The following is a 23566-nucleotide window of genomic DNA, read 5'->3' on the forward strand; positions in this document are numbered from 1 at the left end:
TCTGCGTCCATCCTTAGTATCTATTCTCAGTTTGGCCGGAAACATCAGTGCAATAGCGACCTTCCATTGATGTAAAAGTTTCTTGCATTCCTTAAATCAATTACGTTTCTCTCTTGTCGAATTTGCAAAGTCCGGGAACAAGAAATTGCTGTGGTTCTTCCAAAAAAGCTTTCCTTTACTCCTTGCCCCACGTAACACAAGATCTTTATTGGATGATCTCAGAAATTTGGCCAGAATTGATCGGGGCCTGTCTCCCTCAGCGGATCTCTGAGCCAGCACTCTGTGAGTCTAAAAATAAAAATAAAATAAAATTATTTTTACAAAATGCATTTTCAGATATGACTTCTAGATGGTGGGTGAAATTAAAGGGTTTTCTCCAGTTTTCTCACTTTCGCATGACAATTCTCTAAACTAATGAAAACCATCCACTATGAGTTTTATTTCACCATTCTCATTCTGGGAAAAAAAAGAGGAAAATATAGTTGATGTGCATTATTCCACAAGCAATACACTGATCAGCCACAACATTAAAAACCACCTGCCAAATATTGTGTATGTCCCCCTCGTGCTGCCAAAACAGCACCAACCTGCATCTCAGAATAGCATTCTGAGATTATATTCTTCTCACCACAATTGTACAGAGTGGTTTATCTGTGTTACCGTAGACTTTGTCAGTTCTAACCAGTCTGGCCATTCTCTGTTGACCTCTCTCATCAACTAGGCAATTTCATCCACAGAACTGCCGCTCACTGGATGTTTTTTGTTTTTGGCACCATTCGGAGTAATTTCTAGAGATTGTTGTGTATGAAAATCCCAGGTGATTTGCAGTTACAGAAATACTCAGACCAGCCCATATGGCACCAACAATCATGCCACGAACATTTTTTCCCATTCTGATGGTTGATGTGAACATTAACTGAAGCTCCTGACCCGTATCTGCATGGTTTTATGTACTGCACTGCTGCCACATGATTGGCTCATTAGATAATCATATGTATTATTGTTGGTGCTTGAGATGCGGGTTGGCGCTGTTTTGGTGGCATGAGGGGGACCTACACAATATTAGGCAGGTGGTTTTAATGTTGTGGCTGATGTGGTATGAATACTGTGCTCCCCAGTATCATTTAATTTGTTCCCAAGCAGTAACAATGTGCATTTTCTCCCTGTCAAACATCTAATTTCCAAAGTCCTTCCTCTAACAATGATGCAACTCTCCAAAGCACCATCTTGAAAAGGTCAGCGATGAAAAGAGTCTTGTGTTTCCCCCTCTGATTCTATTGCCTGTAAACAATGTTGCCATATGACTTGAGACATGTTTGACATCATCTGAATGGGATACTGGCAAGGGCTCTAGCTGGCTAGCTTGGCTAAGACAATACACAACCTGTTAACATTTGCATTCTGTTAACATATTGTCAGAGGACACCGTGAAGGGGAGCAGATTTTCCAAGCAGGTTTGTTGATTTGGCTCTTCATTGTGGTAGCCGAGGGGAGCCTATCAGGAGTGCTGCTCTGTTTGTATCCTCGAGATTATTGGTTAGAAGTCTCACTTAGCCAAATCTTTTGAGGCCAAAAAATCTAATAAATGAAGACCATTTATCACAGACTTCACTAAGAAACAAAGCAAGATATACAGTTCTGCTTGTGGATATCTAGTTTGTTTGCTACTATGTACCTCAAACACAAATTTGAAAACCTTTAAAAGATTTAATTTCACTAACCTAAAAAACACTTTTAAAGATAAAATTATCACTGGATTTGCCAATGAGTGCATTCACATGCACATTCTTAAACCGGTTATGCTTAACAAGCTGACTACGTGTTTGGTAATATAAATGTCTTAAACTGTTTATGAACTCACCCTGATAAAAGAACACTATTTAAGTATAAACCACTCGACATAGATAGATTTTTGCCCATTAACCTAATTTCATGTTGCATGTAAACACCTTTACTGCCATTTTTACAGGCTTATCCAAAGTACACAAGTGTTGTGCCCATGACTGTTTGGTTTTGATATCAAAAGCAGAGAATAATCTGATGATTTCAAATCTCATATAAATGCGATTTTCTTCTGTCGTCAGATGATTGTTATCGGTGTATCGGTGTGCATGTAAACACTTAGTTTTCCCAAGCAGATGCAACCATTAATTACCTGTCAGGTCTCAACACATGGTCATTTCTCCTCGATATGTTATTCATAAGCTGAGCCTTCAGTTATCATTAATTGCAATGGAATTAATTATTTTGCCATATGTTTATATGAAAGAACCAAAAATAAATAAATAAAATAATTCTAGATAATATAGTCAACCTCACTAATCAACTTGTCAGTAGTTGGACTAGTCCTCTGGTCAACCACCTTGACCCTTTCTTAGTTCATGTACATACCAGAGCTGTATAATCCCAATTTGATTACGATACAATGTAATTTCCAATTCAAGCATGATGTTATCCACCATGAAGATTCTATAATCAATCATGTTTCATATTAGTCTAAGATGGCACACCGATTATGCATTAGGTAATGGAAGAGACTAAATATACTTTTATTACAGGGATTAAAAACCCTTAAAACGAAAGAGTAATGTGATTTATCAGAGGATGTTTACAGACAGTGCTGGGGCCTGATGTGGATGTCAAAATGGATTTACAATTATGCATGAGGTCTGTGATCATTTAGGGAATTGTCTACAAATTTGAACAAGAAACTCTGCTGCTAAAAAAGCTCAAACTGGGAAGGGAAAGGGAAAAAATTGATAATGGTCTGAAAAAGGACTTTCCTTATCTCAGCCATATTTGGAACATAAATTAGGTCAATAAGAAATCAAAATGGACTATTTACTTTCTTATTACATGATCCTTATATTAATATGCTTGATTCATCAGTGCATGTTATTCCAAAGACAAAAAATGTTTGGAATAAAAAATCTTTTAACAAAATGTAATAACTTGCTCTGAAACGGCTTTCCCTTTTCAGCTTCCCCAAGCCCTTATTTAATCCCTTTAGTCTAGATGAATAAAATCCTGCCCTGTGGGGGCCTGGGTAGCTCAGTGAGTAAAGATGCTGACTACCAACCCTGGAGTCACGAGTTTGAATCCAGGGCATGCTGAGTGACTCCAGTCAGGTCTCCTAAGCAACCAAATTGGCCCGGTTGTTAGGGAGGGTAGAGTCACAAGGGGTAACCTCCTCGTGGCTGCTATAATGTGGTTCTTGCTCTCGGTGGGGTGCGTGGTGAGTTGTGCGTGGATGCCATGGAGAATAGTGTGAAGCCTCCACACGCACTATGTCTCCGCAGTAATGCGCTCAACAAGCCATGTGATAAAATGCGCGGACTGACGGTCTCAGATGCGGAGGCAACTGAAATTCATCCTCCGCCACCCGAATTGAGGCGAGTCACTATGCCACCACAAGGACTTAGAGCGCATTGAGAATTGGGCATACCAAATTGGGGAGAAAATGATTTCTCACTGGATATCCTGTTTCACTCGGATGTTACAATATGGAAGTAAAAAGGGATGTGAATTCCATTTCATGTTGATTTTCAAAAGGTATTTTGTTGATTTAGTATGGTGGTATCCAAAGGAATCTTGAACATATCCTTATATTATTCACCCCTAAAAACAGCAGTTGATCATATGGATCATATGGAGTCGTTGACTAAACTACAGTCAGTTTCATTTTGAGGAAGTGTGATGTCAGGTCCAACCCTGAGGGAGCAGTCCATTATTTTGGGCATTCATGGCATATTCAAGAAACTCTGAATTTGAAAAATCCCACATTTTAGTTGGTGGATGCTGAGAACCCACAAGTTTCAGTACAGTCCATTTTCCATCTATTCTCTCTCTCTTTCTGATTAAAATAAAGGGGAAAAAATCTAATTGGCAAAGATCCTTCAGCACACATACTGTAATTATACACCCTCTGCCTTTTCAAAGCACAAATTCGCTTGCAGTAGAGCAATTCAGCACACACAGGAACAAGGGAAACAAAGAACTGGCAGATCTTAACACATCTGGAAGCCCAGCAGGTTAAGAAACACAGATATACAAGAAATGACAAGAATATCAAACAAAGAAGAGGCCAACTACAGAGACGTCTTGAGGCCTGTTTCCAGAATACTAGCTGTCTGTCTAGTATTTTATACTCTTGTAGCCACTTCCTCCTCTTGTCTTTAAAACACAGTTAACATAGACTTCGAAAGATTCTGACAGTTTGGTTCAGTATCAGACTGCGATTGCTTCAGAACCTTTCCACAACTTCCACACAACTCATGCTAGATAGACTCCAGGGAAAGCACACAGGAGGGCTATTCTCAGCATGCGAAACAGCCTTTAAATGTTTCTCAGCATGAGTCAAATTCTGTCATACATGTAACAAATGTTGTTCCATAATTTGCACATAGCCGAGAATGGAAGACACCAGCGGTTCCTCTTTCTCATTTCTCAAGATGGATGAAGTCATTAATTGCCACAAGGCTAAACTGTTGCATGATGCCTGCTTTGGATGTAATCCCTGCATAATCTATTGCAATTTACATGCTGGTACATACCTATTGTTTCAGAACTCATATAGTTGCTTACGCACTAGATGACGCTACTCAGTTTCCACAAAAACAGAGGCTATATTATTATGTAATTAATACTACGTGGGTTTCGGCACAAGAAACTAAAATAAGGCTGTTCCCAAGTAATCGCTCCCTGAAATGTGTGTTGAAGTGTTTGTAGCCTAACTCAGTCTTTGAGTAAAACTTCATATGTGGTCAGAAGTAATGCCTTTTCTCTTTTGTTGTTCAGCCACACAATATGTCCAATTTGGACAGTAGAAGATTTTATCATCTTCTCTATTGAAGATGATTATTCATTCTTTATTGTTACTCTTTTCCACATTTTAGAATAATAGTGAAGTCATCAAAAATATGAAATAACAAAAGAAGGTATGGGAATTATGGATCAAAACTATCAACACCTTGCCTATATTACAGCTCTGCTACTCTCAATAAACTACAAGAGGTGCCACATGGAAGGGTTTTAAAAGAGTATTGATGGATTTCCCATGTTTGCTGGGCACTTGTGGGCTGCTTTCCTACACTATTCAGTCCCAATCCATTACACACAGACACTGAACAACAAATAAATGAGTAAAAGCTTATTATAAAAATTGAATTTGTTTCTCATGTTCTCAAAATCTTATGATTTAAAAGTTTGTTAAAAAAATAGAATGCTTGAACGCTCGCTCACTGGAGCGCTCGAATGAACGCTTTAACAAACGCTCGAACAAACAATTGCTCGAACAGATGAAGGATCACTTAAACGAACCAACACTCAAATGAATTATCACTTGAACGATTGCTCAAACAAATGATCGCTCGAACAAACCAAAGGATTATCACTCAAACTTATGGTCACTTGAGCAAACCAACCAAAGAACGATTGCTCAAACTAACTTACTAAAACTGTTGCTTGAATGAATGATAGCTTGAATGAGCCTAGAATGATTGTTTGAACAAACCAATGAACGATCACTTAAACAAAACCAAAGAACGATCACTCAAATGAACGATCACTCAAACAAATTATCAAAAGATAAGGTTTTAAGACCATGAGAAACAAATTCAGTCAAGTACCTTCAAACCTTTGCCTGGTAATTTATAATTTGGTCCAGGATTCCCTAGTATTTTGCCAATGAAAATGTTCATTTATTGCAGTAATATTGCAGTAAAAGATATTTGAAGAGTCATAAACACGTTCTCTCATAGGACTACAATGTAAAACAGTTCCATCAACCCTTTTAATAGAGAGTAATATAACCTTCATCACAAGGTTTTAGATATATGATCTATGAAATACTCAAAACAACCAATCATGCAAAATTTTACAAGAGTAGGAGGCACTACAGACAGGCTATCTTATGAAATTTGACACTTTCTATTTAAGTAATAACAAACAGGTGAATCTGTTGAAATTCTCCCACAGCTTTGTGACAGGAGCAATGAATTATAGTTTCATTAAGATCGCTTTGATATTTCCGTGATGAAAATAAAATCAAATTAGTTTTGAACATCCCTATTTGAAAGTAATAAATTATTCTGAAAATGTACTTATCTGAAGCCGTGTCTGCCCTGGTGTTGAACTCTCTGACACTTTCATTGTTGTCTGGTGTAAGCTACCGTACCTGGCATTATGGGACAGCCACTTCTCCTGTACTGTGAGAACTCAACTGTGAGATTAAAAAAAGCAAACCAACACAAATGCTGTGGCCTACCCTCTAGCTAGCACAGAGTCAACTCCTGCGACACAAAGTGTGGCCGCACACTCATATATACACAGTAGGACAAGTGTGTGGGATCAGTACTATTGCATGGTTTATGAACTTCAGATACTTTATATTTACTGAGCTATATTAGTTTTTGATTAGTTTTCAGCACTAGTAGATATTTGAAGTCTCATCCAGGAAAAGTTTTACATGAAAAACACATTTGGGGCTCACTGAAGCACTCAGTGGCTTTTCACACTGAGCTTAACCCTGCATCAACATCATATTTAACACAAGGTTAAGGCCAATTTTAAATCTCGAAAACCTGAATACTCAGGATTGATTACCAACCTATGGTAAAGTATAAACAGTGTGAAACATGGAACAAGATAAACCAGGATTACGTTTACCTGGGGTTTAGAAAATGGATGACCCTGAATTGACAATTTCAAGTTTGAAAGCCCAAAACATTTATTCAAAATGCATCATCGTTCCAACCTAGTCCACGCTGTGCCCTTATCAGCTCTGAGTCACGATGTTTGACTTTCCTTATTTCTTGATGCCCACAGATCTGCGGAGGATGACGGCAGGCTTCATGGGTATGGCAGTGGCCATCATTCTGTTTGGATGGATCATTGGGATGCTGGGCTGCTGCTGGGATCGTGGCCTCATGCAGTATGTGGCAGGACTGCTCTTCCTCATGGGCGGTGAGTCCATTCAACAGGCATGGACAGTAGAGGCTGTTTATGAGGAAAATGCAATCAAGGCAGTGCATAGTATGTACAACTTTGAGTGATAAGATGCTGGGACACTCATGGCATAACAAATGTAAAAATAAAAAGAAATGTAAGTTACATTAAGGTATAGTTCACCAAAAAAAAATAAAAAATAAAAAAATACAAGAATTCATCATTCAGTGAGCCTCATGTTGTTTCAAACCAGGCATGGGCAAGCATCACACACACTTCAGAAAATGTTAAAAATGGTTTAAACAAGTTTGTTTTAAACTTTAAAGGTTTGCCATTGGGCAAATTGTATCCAAATGATTGTCTCCTGATATCCATTGGGTTATTTCACAGATACTTCCAAATGTAATACAGACAGACAAAAAGAAATGCTTGTGATGTTATAATCAATATATAATTCATAAAACTGCACTCATTATGCACTCATATATGGCTTAGAAATTGCAAGCAATGCTGTCTTGCCTGAAAATATACAGCCCTGAAATGCTCTCAGGGTACTAAAGTCAGCCTACTAACACCCACACACAGGCCTCGCATACTGTATGCTGATCACAGTGCAGTTGTCAATAATTCCTACGCAAATCACCCCAAGACTGCATTAATTAATGACTGACAGCCAGGAAGCCAGCATTTAAGTAATTATGTAATATCAATTATCTCCCAGTCTCTCTTCTCACTTTACGGGGACTAATATTGTTGACAGAAGCCCTAGTCTTGGTGCTTCCCGCTCTTTTGAAACGCACCCACAAGCTCATCACCTTACTTCGCAGATGCTCGAATCAATCAACACAGCCCGTTGCCTCATTATTGCACATTTTGATATTCTGTTAATGGCCGCCAAGCAGAGGAAGCGACTGACTTGTTTTGCATCACTCTCTCCACTACCATAGAGCGCAAAGCAGAGACACAATTAAGATGTGTGCAGGATTTATGTGATGCTCTGCCTGAATAATGAGACGACAATTAAAAAGCCAATATAGATACTATATTTGTAAAGGCAGGAGCACTGAGGGTCAGAATATGGCAGGCTGAATCCGCTCTGAATGTTCGCTGGGTCAAAACAAGCAGTAAATGACTCCGCTAAGCTAAAGCACTTGACAGACAAGCATGATACAGTATTATCGGCAGCAGTGGTTCGCAACTGGTTTTGCTTCAGGACCCAGGTTTAATATTAGGCTTTAAGCGGTGACCCAAAACTGTACTAAAATAGCTAAAAATGTTCTTAAAATCAAACAATGAAATAATTATATTACCCTTAACGACATAGGCTCAAAAACATAGTTATATATAGTATATTAGGGCTGTCGATTTAACATGTTAATTCAGTGTGATTAATTATATAAAAAAAATTGTAATTACAATTTAAAGGAATAGTTCACCCAAAAATGAAAATTCTCTCATCATTTATTCACCCTAATGCAATCCCAGATGTGTATAACTTTCTTCTGCAGAACACAAATGAAGATTTTTAGAAGAATATCTCAGCTCGGTAGGTCCATACAATGCAAGTCAACAGGTTCCAAAACTTTGAAGCTCAAAAAGCACATAAAGCCAGCATAAAAGTAATCCATATGACTCCGATGGTTAAATCCATATCTTCAGAAGCGATATGATGTGTGGGTGAGAACAGGTCCTTTTTTACTATAAATCTCCACTTTCAAACAGCGATCCTAAGCGCTCTTCTCTCCTAAGAATTCTTCTTTTGTTTTCTTAGTGTATATCACCACCTACTGGGCAGGGAGGTTAATTTATAGTAAATTAACTAATAGTGCTTCTCACCCACACCCATTCCTTTATGCTGCTTTTATGTGCTTTTTTGAGCTTCAAAGTTGTGGACCTTGCAAGTTTACTTGCATTGTATGGTCCTCCAGAGCTGAGATATTCTTCTAAAAGTCTTTGTGTTCATCAGAAGAAAGAGTGTCAAACACATCTGGGATGGCATGAAGGTGAGTAAATGATGAGAATTTTCATTTTTGGGTGAACTATACCTTTAATGTCAACAATAAAAAAAATGGGAAGAGTTTTCTTCACCCTTTTAAAAGTTAATAAGCCTATTTATTTTACTATTTGAAATATACACAATTATATAATTAGTTGCATTTGATTATTTATGTCTCATCTCCAAAATCATGATATTATAGCCATGTAATAACACATCTATAATATGTAATAACATTGACTTTTATATTCATTCATGATTGTCCTCCCTCTCTTTTTCAGGCACATTTTGCATAATTTCCTTGTGCACCTGTGTAGCAGGCATCAACTTCGAGCTGTCCCGTTATCCACGTTACATATACGGTCTCCCAGATGACATCAGCCATGGTTATGGCTGGTCAATGTTCTGCGCTTGGGGCGGTTTGGGCCTGTCACTCATCGCTGGCTTCTTCTGTACACTGGCTCCCTCTGTACAGCCAATCCCCCGCTCCACGTGCCCCAAGTCCCGTCAAGAAAACGGCACTGTGTGTTAATCCCCAAACCCTACATGCAGCTGGACAGTGGGGGAAATAAACACATACAAAAAAATTGCCTATAATTGAAGATTAAAATCATGAATTCATATAGAATCATTTCTAATCTCACCAACCAGGCCACAGATGCCATTTTAGCCACGTGTGAGTGTCCTGATCATTTAAAAGAAAACAAAAAAGACAAAAATGAAGGATACATGGTTCATTGTAAAGATTATGTGGGTGAGCCTTTCTGTTGTTCAGACACTGCACAAGAAAATTCAAAGTTAAGATGTTATGAGCACAAGAACAAGGCAACATGAAATGAAGAAACTACTTGCACATTATTAAACAACAAAGAGAAAATATTGCTCATTTTGATGCCATTAGACACATGGATAGATATGGACACGTAGACTGATACCTTGAAAATGCCAAATGTCCTCTCTCTGGAGTCAATGGTAATTGTGTCTGGAAAGCACTACGTGCAGCTATATAACCAGTGTATGAAGGTCCTGTGCCAATGTTTTAAGCCCAGGAGCTCTGACAATTCTGAACCACAAGGACCACAGCATTCTTTCACGTGAGAGGTCAACAACTTAGATGTGATTTGGATCTGTTGTGTTTGAATTGTTCAGTTGGGCCCTGAAGACTATTAATATGCCTCTTTGGATCAGGCTGAAGGATCTGCTCAAGCGTGAAGGAGCATCTCTGGAAGATATTAGGAATGGGACATGCCTGCTCATGACATTATATTGCTATTTCTGTACAGCAAATTGTAAAGAAAAAAATAATTCTTAGAATATTCCACAAGAGAAAAAAAGGCTAAACCGGGACACATTTTTGAGCATTTACTTGTTTTTCCATTCTTGGTTTTTTAGTCCAAGGTGTCAGAACACGCTTTCCATTTTATCATGTGCATTTTTGGTTTTCTAGTAATTACAGTTATGTGAATGAGTGATTAGGGAGCGTGTGTAAATTCTTTACCCATTATTCTCATTGATAAACATGCGTGAGTATTTTGCAGTCTCCACAGAGAGATTTTTTATTTCTTTTTAAACAAGTGTTCTAATGTAAAAATAATGCAAAGAATAAAATGAAAACCCTGCCTTGAGGGAAATCAGGTAGGCTTTTTGTAGATTCAAGAGGTTCTGGCAAGGAAATATGCCATATCCTGTTTTAGACAGCTGAACACTTAGTCCCTGTAGACACAACTGACGTATTATGCACAGAGACCAAGACAACTCAACATCGCACTGTTACGGCCTTAAGCTTGTCTGGAAGGAGGCATTTTTTCCATTTGATGGAAACGCATGCATACTTTCTTTTGAAAGCATCGATGTGCTGACAAAAGAAATCTTCATTTGAATCCAGCTTCCTGCTCTGTTTAACCAGATGTCTCTTTTGACTCAAAGGGAACTCCCAAAACTGGACGTAGCATGTAAATGCCTCTACATGAGACAGCAGTGATGCACAAAAAAAGGCACCTCATTGGTATCATGACCTCAGAACGGAGGATGTGCACTAATGTTGAGTGAAGCACAAGCTTGAAGAGATAGCTCATCCAAAAATGAAATTTCTGTCATCATTTACTCACCCTCATTTCGTTCTAAACCTGTAGGACACTCTCTTTAAAGGAACACAAAAGAAGTTTTGAATAACGTTTACATTGATTTTATCTATAAAATGAAATAAGATGGGGGTCCAGAGACAAAACTATATGCATATGCACATTTAAAATATGCACTATATTCCAAGTGTTCTGAAGTCACTGGACTGAAATTTACATCTTTATTCACTGCAAATCATGCTTGACAGCCGTGGTCACAATTCGCTTACATGGAAAAGAGCAGCTTGGGTATTTTACTTTTGATTTCCACTAAAGTCATACAGGTTTCTAAACATTAGTAAATGACAGAATTTTCATTTTTGGGTCAACTATTCCTTTAATACAATCTCTAAGCCAATATGTGACTGATAACCTCAGATAAGGGCTCAAGCTTCGATGCTCACAGTGATCTGATAGCATTATTTATCACATGCTCCCCTGATCACTATAGCATTCATTTAATAAATAAAAGCCTATTTTAATATCCATTTCACATGCAATAAATAAGTAAACATCCAGCTAAGCAGCCATATTGCAATGTGATGCATGCATCAAGGGTCACTGGCAAATCAGTTATCTCACTCATTTAACCATGCCAATTGTTTTTCAATAAGGATATTAAGAAATGCCGTAAGACCAGGTTTACAGATTTCCAGAAGGGGAAATTTGCCAAAAAGCATGTACCCGGTCTCTTATTCCCAACTTTTAAAAAGTTTTCAGACAAACCATGTCCAAAGACATGTTGTCATGTCATGGAACGTTGTCCTCTGTGATGTTAAAGAGTACTGTAGGTTGGTAAATTTCTGGTATGCAGTTGATCCATGTTACAGCCATGAATGGACACTTTGATATTAAAAAAAAAAACAAAAAAAACATGAACATTAAAATTTGTGGCTTTTAGTCTACATCTTTGAGGTCAGTTATAGTGTACTATTAAAACTGGACAAAATGAACAGCAGAAATATGTAATTTGATGGCCTCTCTTCCGGCAAAACTGACCAAACATTTCAGCACGTGCGTATACAATTTGTTGTCAAATAAAATGCTTTCAAGAATGAGAATGTCCCCTCCTACTGAATTATAAATATCACCAACCTCCAACTAGCAACGCTAATGCTTGTTCTTTATTTCTTTTCACAACATCAGTTGATTGTGAAGGAAATGGCTAGCATTTATTCATTTTGGAAAATACATAATTGCCCTTATTCATGGTACAAGTTGTCAGGCACATTTCATGGGGTCTTTAAGTGCAAACATGGCAATGCAAGCCAGTTGATGCAACGGTCAAATTGAACTGGTGACCAAATGCTATAAATTCTCTCCTTCTTACAGTTTTGACTTTGCTTTCATCAAGTTTGGGTTCTGCAATCTTTGAGAGAGCACTAAATGATTTACTAATGGTCTTTTGCTAAGGGACATTGAAGTGAAAGGGATTTGTTGCAAGGGATGATTACTGATAATGCAATTAGCCATGAAATACATGAACTCATCCAGCCACACTTATAGAACTCCTGAAGATTTTTCACAACTCCTAGAAGCAGAAACTGAAGACAAATCTACCCTGCTGTCACAAAGCAGTCCACAAACTCCACAGTCAAACCCACCCTGAGTATAGAGTTCTTGATTACTATGCGCACACAACAGAAAACACCCCTATAACAACAAACAATAACAATCTGTTTTTTTGCAATAAGCCATCTGGCCTTATATAAGATAGTGTTCCTTGACACACTTAGGCAGAAAATACTATTACTTCAGTGCACTGATTATGCATCTAGGCGTAGACGTAAATGGGGTCAGTCGCTGGTGGTGCACAACGTTCACCATTTCTCACAAATAAAAAACAAACAAACAAATCACCATCCTTCCATGGTCCTCCTTGAGATGTAAACTTTAATCATTTTTAAACACTTTTATCTTCAAGTCATTCCTTACTTCAAAGACTATATTTCCACAAGGCAAAGAGCATTGTTCCATTACAGAGTATAAAGATATCAAAGAGTGAATGGCAGATGCTCGCATCAGATGCCAATAATAAACAATTACAGCTTCATTGACATCCTTCTCAAACAAAGTGAGGTTTGACAGAAAGCAGGTTGTAAACTGTAATTCATAAGCTTTGTATGGATCATTGTAATGCTAATGCAAATAATTTCAGCCAAAACTTCTTGTAATGACCGAAAACTAACAAAACAATTCACCATCACATAATAGCCATTTTAATAACTTCTCAAAGTTTGGTATGTATGAATGGGCTCAGGATTAACATTTCCTTCATTGAGACTGGCAAGAAATTATAAACACACTCCATATGTTCAATTCATACAAATGTGTTTACATTTCAGCTAACAGTTGTTAGCCTTTGTTGTTGTTGTTTTTTTTAGGGGTGGGTTGGATTGAAAGTGAATGGGAATATATTTTCCTCTCTTCAAATGTAAAAATATAAATGAAAAAAGGTAGCAGAATCAGTAAAACTGCAACTTTCATTTGTATGGGACACTGAAGCCTAAAAGGTTTATTGAATCTTTTTAATCAGTAATGTGTCTGTTGAGTACCTGAAAAAAAAAAAAAAAAAAAAAAAACCTGTAAAAATATTTAAATATACAAAAAAATAAAATCCTGGAAAATGTAAAAAATTGGAAAATTGGAATGTAATATCATTACAAAATAAAAATCTCATTGTTGTGTTTACTTGTATTGCACACTTACCTTTGTGTTGTACTTAACTTTAATTAGTACAACCACTTAACATTTAACATTTTGATGACACTTTATTTTAGGGATCACAAATTTAATTGCACTTGTGACTAGTCACAGTGTGTAATATTCACACACGTATTTTATTATTATTATTTTTTAAAGATTTATGCATTTCAATTTTATAACAAAATTCCATCAAATTGAATTATGTTTAAAAAAATAATAATAATAATAATAATATTGTACAAAATTCAAATTGATGGAATTTTGTTATGAAATTAAAATGTGTAAATCTTAAAATTGGCAACCAAAAAAAAACCAAAAAAAAAAACAATAATAATAATAATAATAATAATATATATATATATATATATATATATATATATATATATATATATATATATATATATTTTTTTTTTTTTTTCTTTTTTTTGTGAATAAACAAAAAATAAAAATAAAATCAGGATTCACAAAATGATAATATACAGTATATCACACAGGATGGTCAAGCAAGACTTAAAGAATGTGCCCTGACATTAAAGGCAAGTAAAATCACCATGGTAACAAATATGATGAGGTTATTATCTGATTAAACAGATTCTTATCTGTATTTCAACTGTGCAAACCATTGAAAACAGATTCAAAGAAAGTACAAGGGTGAAAAATAGAGGGCAAATTCATCAAATGTGATGACAGCGAGTCAAGTCCACGGGAAGCCGTGACGACAGAGGCAATTAATAACTAGCTCTTGGATTACATATGTTGCTAAGAACATGCAAAACAAAAACAACTATCAGGCTCTCTAAAAGAGATGAAAGGCACATGTTCAAGGCTTGATGAGTACTTTATGAATGCATTTAGAGGTTGTACACTGTGATGAATAGCCACCTCTGATTAAGAAGGAACAGCTTGTGTTTAAAAGGGTAAGGACCATCAGACATCTTGGAGACAATGAATACTGACCCTGCTTTTGATGGGTGAGTCACAGAAATGGTGGCACTTTAACAAAGCATTTAGTTCACAGTACTCACAGATGTCTATACTACAACAATTTCAAGGCAGTTGATTGTTCAGCATCCATATATTGACATCTCAAATCAGCTCTCAATTCTGCATTTACCACCTGGAAATACATTACATTTTTGGGTTAATGTAAGTAAGACCCCAGAGAAAACACATGCCCAGGTGATATAGTTTCAGTAACACATATTTTCTGGCAGCTTCTACTGCCAATTAGATCAGCATTGCAGTAATTTACACACAAGAGCATGACAGAGTGGCTCTGCTGAGCATTTGAAAGCAGAGCACTCGGTAAGCTCACTGCGAATGCCTAATGCACTCTTGACATTATCTGGGAGCTGCTGCCTCTTTACTGAGATAAAGTAAATTGGTCTGCACTGAACACATTTGAAGGATTGTGGACTGAATGTTGGTATTGACACCCACTATAGAGAACAAAAAAATTCAAAAAGTGCCACAAACCCTCTCTGGCACTCTTTCTTCCTCAATCTCTAACAGGGCCAGTGGAATAAGATTTGCAGGAGCAATTGTTGAAAAATCACTGACACAAAGGAGGATATGTCCAGGCACTGGGGGGTAGAGTAAAAACATGTGACAACCCTTTTCTCCGGGGGACAAAAAATAAAATAAAAATAAAAAATAGTGGCCAATCTCTCTTCTGAGCATTGATTACGAAATCATGTTGTCCAGTCATATTTTAAAATGCTGAGGTGGAAATATGTTTAAACTAGATTGTTGTTATGGTATGAAAGACAAAGGGTTCCCACATCTTTTGGCCAATACATTTCCTTGACTTTTCCAGTTGTTTGTAATTACTGAATAAGGTTTTTTTAAAATAATTTTCTAGAGATAACACAAAGAGCAGTTTCTAATCAACAAAATATTTCAGACACTTTTTCGTTTGATTCTTTCCATTTGGTTGCAATTCAATTTGCAATCAGACATCAATCGTTTCTTTTTAAAAATAATGTTTTGAATACTGGTAAGTAATATGTACAATGAAAGTGATAGTTCACCCAAAATGTTTTATTTTATAATCATTTACTCACCCTCATGTCTTTTGAAACCCATTTGATTTTTCTTTTGTGGAACACAAAGAGATGTTAGGCAGAATAGGTCTCAGTCACTATTCACATTTACTTGGAGATTCACTGATATGAACAGTTTTGGCCAATACCAATTTTAACAAAAATATAGGCCAATACCGATACTTTGCCACTTACATCACCTTATTTTTACAAAGAGGTACAAAAGCCATTTCATTGTTCTAAGAGTAAACCATTGAACATGGATTAGATCTGTTAAACACATGGAAGGCAAACATTTTTATGAGCAAAAATAAAACATAAATAATAAGGTAAAATTATGAAAAAATAAAATTATAAAATTATGATAAAATATGATAAAATTTGCTGAGTGACTCCAGCCAGATCTCCTAAGCAATCAAATTGGCCCGGTTGCTATAGGGAGGATAGAGTTACATTGGGTAACCTCCTCGAGGTCGCTATAATGTGGTTCTTGCTCTTGGTGGGGCACGTGGTGAGTTGTGTGTGGATGCCATGGAGAATAGCGTGAAGTCTCCACATGCACTATGTCTCTGTGGTAACGCGCTCAAAAAGCCACGTGATAAGATGCGTGGATTGATGGTCTCAGACGCAGAGGCAACTGAGATTTGTCCTCCGCCACCCGGATTGAGGCGAGTCACTACGCCACCACGAGGACTTATGGCGCACTGGGAATTGGGCATTCCAAAATTGGGGAGGAAAAAAAAAAGATAAAATGAAAGATAGTTTTAAAGATAAAATTATGATTGATGTGGGAAAAGAGGTTATTTTGCATTTTAAAACTTTTTTATAATTTTTGTAGCTTTTGCAGCTTTAAACAATAAAACTCACATTTTATATATGATAGAACATTACAAATTCACATTATGCATTTTCGACATGCTATACTTTTCGGATTTCAGGAGGTATTTCTTTATATTACGCACTGAAATAAATATGATAAACTTTACACAACACAATAAATTTGTCACTATTAAGACTGGTGATTTAACATGTTAATTCAGAGCGATTAATTAAAAAAATATATAAGGCATTAAAAAGATGAATGCAATTAATCATGTCCCTGGATCGTAATAAGGAATATTCCTACTAGGGATGCACTGATATGGAATTTCTGTGCCGATACCGATAATTCACAGCTCATTGTGGAAGATGCCGATATAAAAAAAATAAAATTAAAAAAAGGTCTTAATTTTTAATCTTTTAATCTGGAACTGCTAGCTAATTCGTTAAAATCTACTCATTTGAGAGAAAAAAAGTGACATTTAAAAGCTTGGAATTTGGACTTGCTGCTATTTAAAGTTTGGCGGATATAACATGAACCATAAATGTGCCCATATTACAGATGTATGCTGATTTGAATGAGAAATAAATGACAATACACTTGCATAAACTGTATGGTGCCCATTTATGAGCTTTTACGGTAATCCTGATGACTCGCTATGATCTTCTAATTGATGTGATAATGAATTACAATACAAACACTAAATTTTGTATACATGGTGTAATATTTATGATAGCAGCCAGACTGCGAGTACAGTGGTAATTTGTGCAGAAGTGCGCGCATTGTGCTTATGCGTTTCTCGTTCACAGTTACAGTGCTCATCTGTGACAGTTCCACTGTATAACTTATTAAATGTAAACACAACAATCATAATGGGAATAGATGACATCATACAGATTGAATAGTCATGAGTCATAACGTTAGAAGTCTCAACTCATAAAATACAACAAACACACTTTGGTTTCACTAACAAACTAGTGTTTTTAACTATCTTGAGTCTCAATTATTTAATGATACAGTAAATGTACCATTTTAGGTTGTGTTTGGACTTGTTTAAATCACAATGCTGTGATGTTAGTAACTATTAACTATTATGCTATTTCCCACATTCTGTTTGTTTCATGAAGTACCTACATGCTAATTCCTACCACTGGAGCAATTCAAGCTTGAAGTACCACCTGTTCTACAATAAGTGAAACTCCAGCTGTTTAGGCAATGCACAGCTGTACAGACAACAAACAACACTTACCCACAAGCAGACAGCACAAGATGAGAACGTGTTCTTGCATTCAAACACAGCTCTATGTAGCGCAAATCCAAACACAGGGATCTCAAATCGAATTTTTCTAAGTTTCAAACTACGTTTAACTTGACACAGTGACCTAAAAACTGTAAATTTAAGATGCGACGCAACCAGAGTTAGAAGCTCCAAAAGCATCCGTCTTACGCATGTAATGTATACACTGATGCATCTTTAGAAAAGCCCTTACAACAAATTTATTTCCGACAGATTTATGAATTAAATTGGAAAATGAATTGCTGTGGACTGTAGGTCAATGGCTTATGTATATTGAAATAAAACAATACATTGGATTCTAAAGCCAATTTCTGTATTGTCTTATCAATGCTTTACTCATCTGCCACATTTTATTGTTATTTGAGGGGCTTTCTCAGCAAATATTTAGACATGCGATTAATTTGATTAATTAATCAGCATACCATTCAATTAAATATTTTAATCTATTGACAGTCCAAGTAATTATAAATAAACCATCTGTTTTTCATACTTCTGAACAATATGGCGATGGTTTGAATTTGGTCAATAACTGTCCGATAAATAATGGTGAGCGATACATCGGTGCATCTCTACTTGTACAGCAACCTTTTCTGTACAATGAAAGTGGATAGTGAAAGTCATTCTCCTTTTCCATGATTTTCACAATAATTTGCAGTTACCAGATAAGAATTTTTATAAATACAGTACATTTCTAGAGATTGCGCTCACAAAGAACGACTTCTAATCTAAAAAATATTTTGGAGCCAAGCATAACTAGAAAAATGCATATTCACTATAGAAATTTCCATTACTTTTCAAAGATTGTATTAATTTCCATTACATTTCCAGGCCTGGAAATCAAATTACTGTTTTAAAATGACCTGATATAGAGTATAGTCAGGTTTTCCATTACTGTTTGAACTCTATAGACAAAAGGCATGAAGATTGAGAAAGATAACTTCCAACTCAAGCATCAAATTTTTTCTTTTATTTAAGATTTCGTTTTTATTGTCCCCCAGACCTGTAGAGAGGTACAATTCCTTTAGCTCTTCATTTTTAATTTTCTTACATTTTAGCATTGTGTAAAACCCAAAGTTAAACTGTACTGGTTTCTTCTTAAGATTTTAATTTACTCTTTCCTTTTGAATACTGTTGAACACTGAGCAGTCGGCAGGAACCTACACAGATTTTACAGGATTAAGACCATTAAAAGAAACCTAAGAAGGTAAGGAGGGGCAGTAGGAGTGACAAAGAGTGTTAACGGTCCTAGAAGAGACCTTGAGCATTGCCAATACCTCTTGCTGCCCAATAGCATTGCTATCCCAGCTTTCACCATCATTATAGTGCCCAATCACAGTCACTTTGCATGGCCAGTAGAAAATGTCTACATGCAAAGTAACTGCTAGAGATACAAACAGCAAGATGACATCCACTTCGCAATCTTTTTTCCTCATCAAAAACTGTCCTTTTATGAACAGATGTCAAACTACTGATTAAAAAACAATCAATTTCTCTTCCATCATCATTTGAAAATGCCCTTAAACCCTGATTTTGTTCATACACCCATCTAAATTACATCTTTAACTATAGTTTCATGCTATGCAATCACACTCAAAACACTGCCTAACTCCAATTTGATGTATGAAATCTAGATCTATTTCTTGCATACTTTCAAGTTTCTTCAGGGAGCATAGTCTGAGCGTAAACACTGATTAGGCCACATACATACGTCTGCCCACTAGGCAAGCACAGCTTTTAAAGATGCCACATGGTGGCACCTCATATTCTACTCAAGCCCTGCACTTGAAAGGGGTCAGTGTTTCCCAGCTCTTCAATATAACAGCCTTCCTCTTAATTTTGCAATGCACTGCCCTCTGATACAGAGGTTAAATGCGGTGTCGCAATTTAAGCGGAAGACCCCCTCACCAACCAGGCAATTTGGTGGAGGGGTCACAGGCAAATTCTGCTAAGAGACTCAGACACTGCCTTTTTAACTGGTATGGCTCATTCGAACCATAACCGTTTTCAGAGCGGGCACCACATTTCTGACCCCTAAAAATGCATCTCCCTTTTAACAAAGGGTACAGAAAGGCAAAACAAATTTAAAGGCCAAAGATCCCAAGAAAAAGTACTTATGCTTTTTGCTTCCTCATCATTATGCCTTTGACCCTTTGGAATAATGGAAGTCAAGTACCCTTTTGATCAGTCAAAAAAAATGTAAGCCCTGTTTTTTTTTTTCCTTTTGGATATCTACTTGATTGCTTAGAGTGGCATGGCTTGAAGGGCCCTCACAGGAAGTAGCTCCTTTGTTGTGCAGATGTTGAACAGGTGCTGTTCTTTTTGGTTTAGCTTTTAAGGCAAACTTGTTTCTAATCAAGACACTTTCTTTTGATTCTTTCCATTTTGTTTCAATGAAATTGTAAAAATAATAATTTAAAAAAAAAAAAAAAAAAAAAAAAAAACTTTTTTCATTGACAACGCTCTTTTGAGTACTGGTATGCAAGTCCAAAATTAAAGGGATAGTTCATCTGTCATGAGATGCGTTTCTTTCTTCCAAAGAATCCAAAAGATGTTAGGCAGAATGGTTACTGAGGTTGTTGTTCTGCCAAACATCTCATTTTTAGATCCATACAATAAATGATGATAGAATATTCATTTTTGGGTGAACTATTCTTTTAAGTACTATGTTCTAACAAGTTGGATTAAGCCTCTAAAGATCTCCTACATGTCAAAAACTTTATGCTTTTCTGTGACAACTGGTTTGTTTAGGCGATGGTTTCATAAGGGAAAGCTGGAACAGAACACTAGGGCAACAAGGAATAGACTAAACGAACAGAAACAAATACAGAAATGGGATAAAATGACCGCAAAGAATTACATAATCTTGTTATTTTGTTAATCGGTTTGTACTGATTCGACTGTTGTGTTTGCTGGGTGTTCTTGGAATATGGGGATAGGGATCAGAATTCACAGTTTCTAAAGGCGGTCCATGCCAGCACTCTGTAGCAGATCTGTAGAGGCCTTGGCTGAGGGTCTGAAGGTGGACTGGAACCCTGGAGGAGGTGAGTGGAACTGGATGGCGGGGTTAGCCAAGGCTGTGGTTGGATAAGGGGCCCAGCCGGCTCTGTGTGGGAACTGGGCCCCAAAGGGCCCTGTGTGGGGGGGCTGTGGCAGCACTGTGGAGCTGGAAGGGACATCCATCTCTGTGAGTGCCTGCAATGATTTGAGCCAATGTGGAGGATGCTCATCATGCAGAGAGTCCAGACTGTTGCCTGAAGATGCTGGGATACCTGGAGGAGACAAAGTGAATAAAATTGCTATAACCAATTCAAACTCACAACTGCATGTTATAAAAATCTTCCTGCTGCATTCAAGTAATTTTTGATCTGTTGACGAGTTAAAAACAGTGTAAAAAAAACAAAACAAACAAAAAAACAATTTACCCTATTTGGTCAAAATACCTTTAGGTTCTCAATGAAAGAAAACAATGAATAAATTATTATTCTTATATTTTTTATATTTATGCAATGTCAGGGTGTTTAGGGTGATGACCAGAGCCTTGCAAGGGCTTTACTAAATGGTTGTAAGATGGTTGCTTACTGACTCAAGTCAAAAGAGACCAACCCCAAGTCTCTATGACATCCTGATTGCTAAATATGTGTGGGAACCTTTTCAAATGGATGTCTTTGGGAATTTTTGTAAATTTTTTATCCGCCAGGCAGACTTTTATGAAATTATAATACAAAAAAAGGTTTCGAGTAAAAGTCACAGTTAGTAAGTATTTTTATCTTTTTTTTTTTTTTTTTTTTTACTCAAAATGAAGGGTTAACTGAACATCTACTGTTTAAAAAAAACAAAAACAAAACAGTAGATGTACTAGTGTGTCTAGTGTGAAAAACAAGCCTAAGGCAATGTTCATGTTTAAAATCAAAGGGAGTTGCTGTACATCAATACAACTGATTGTAATTTTCTCTAAAAAAAAAAAAAAGGGTTGAACCGCATTTAAGAAAAACATGGCGTATATGTACTTTAGCAATTTGCCCACAGCAAAGCCATTGAAAAGAACTAGTGAAGGCAAAAGGGTGATTAAAAATATGAAAAACTTGTGAAAAACTATGATGGACATAAAACATTCACTTCCCTTATACGTTCATCAATATTTTACCCAAAAATTTGCGCCAACTACCCATAACAAGATTGTACATACACTGACAGATCTGAAAACACAAACTTTATACAGGGTGACATACAATGGCTACAACGGAGCAAAAATGTTTCTTTCTGTCGACAAATCCACTGTTGTTCAGTTGGTGCCATCTATGAAACCATTCATAACGTTGACAATATTGATGACATTCTTAAATCAATAGTCATGATGGCATTAATTACCATGGAAACAGGGCAATTAGAGGTGCTTTTTGTGGCACTTAAAGCATCGCAGCCTGCTGCGAGCTATTAATCCCAAACCCCCTGCAGATGAAGGATGCTGCTGGCAGCCGCCGTGAGCACCCAGAAGACAGCCGTGACATCCATACAGATTGCAACTTTAACCTCATGGAGCTATAGATAAGACGTCGCTTTTCTCCCTCTCCCTGGCAGAGAAAAATGGCAAAACTTTGCAGAAGTATTGATTACTAACAACAACAGCTCTGCCATTTCGTTTTTCCTCGTTGCTCTCTTTATAAACACTTTTAGAGATATATAGCGTAGTCCATCTAATAATCACAACTACAATTATTTTGCATGCAGTTATGACATATTATTTTGCACTATTAAAAATTCATTTTTCACTCCAAGACCATTTAAATTAACGAAGCAGAAAGGTTTCCCTCATACATTCATATACCTGTACATTTTAATACATTCATTGTTCATTTATATACTTATTATTTTTTAATAAATTCATATAAATTTTGATAAAATAAGTCACTCGTTAACCACTCTGTGACATTGAGGGCATGTCTGGGCCGTGAGGGTGCATGCCCGGCGTTGAATCAGCTGATCAGTGGGAAAGCGAGATAAAGTGGGGCCGGAGGTTCCAGTTTGAGAGAGATGCACGCGGCTGCACTGCATTTGTGTGTGTGTCCATGTTTATGTTGTTTATAAGTTGAGTTTGACATTAAACTTTGTTGACTGCTCAGCCGGTTCCCGCCTCCTCTTTGCCCATCCTTTAACTGTTACAGTGGTGCTGAAACCAGGGAGGGAGGAGGGATGCACTGTCATGGAGTCCCCGCTGCTGACATCCAGCCGAGAAGGGGAGGAGCGGTTCCATCAGCCAGTGGTTGAGGGCTTGCTGCCATCTACCGGAGGAGGAGTGGTTGAGGACCAGGCGACCACATGTCCGGGGACCAGCGAGCATTTTTCTCTCTCTCTCTCTCTCTCTCTGTGTGTGTCTCCCACTTTCCCTCTCCCCACGCCTCCACTCGTCTCTCCTCCAGGTTCCCAAGAGGCAGGGTGGACCACCAGCTGACAGAACGTCCGGAAGGGCAGCGTCTCCCCTCCAGAGATGGTGGGGGAGGAGTGTGACGAGGAGGAGGGCATGGCCGGGCCGTGAGGGTGCACGGCCGGTGCTGAATCAGCGGGAGAATGAGAAAGTGGGGCCGGAGGCGCTAGTTTGAGAGAGATCGAGTCGCACGCGGCCGCGCTGTTTTAAGTTGAGTT

At 37.3% G+C, this 23566-nt stretch overlaps 2 protein-coding genes across 3 annotated transcripts in view; one reads left to right on the forward strand and one right to left on the reverse strand.

Moving 5' to 3' along the window:
- The window catches only part of LOC127436387 (transmembrane protein 178B-like), a 153063-nt gene extending 139102 nt beyond the window's left edge, over positions 1-13961 (forward strand). The window contains exons 4-5 of the mRNA XM_051690491.1: positions 6826-6963; positions 9223-13961. Of these exons, the coding sequence (XP_051546451.1) occupies positions 6826-6963; positions 9223-9473 (389 nt within the window). The 3' untranslated portion in view covers positions 9474-13961. The remainder of the gene's footprint in view (positions 1-6825; positions 6964-9222) is intronic.
- A 4917-nt stretch (positions 13962-18878) lies between these two features.
- Positions 18879-23566, reverse strand: part of LOC127436775 (CCR4-NOT transcription complex subunit 4-like) — a 39089-nt gene continuing 34401 nt past the window's right edge. The window contains exon 13 of one of the 2 annotated variants that reach the window (XM_051691146.1): positions 18879-21195. In XM_051691146.1, coding sequence (XP_051547106.1) covers positions 20882-21195 — 314 coding nt within the window. In that variant the 3' untranslated portion in view covers positions 18879-20881. The remainder of the gene's footprint in view (positions 21196-23566) is intronic. The other variant, XM_051691147.1, reaches the window with a different exon arrangement.

This window comes from Myxocyprinus asiaticus, chromosome 47, assembly GCF_019703515.2.
Source record: "Myxocyprinus asiaticus isolate MX2 ecotype Aquarium Trade chromosome 47, UBuf_Myxa_2, whole genome shotgun sequence".
NCBI classification, from domain to species: Eukaryota; Metazoa; Chordata; class Actinopteri; order Cypriniformes; family Catostomidae; genus Myxocyprinus; species Myxocyprinus asiaticus.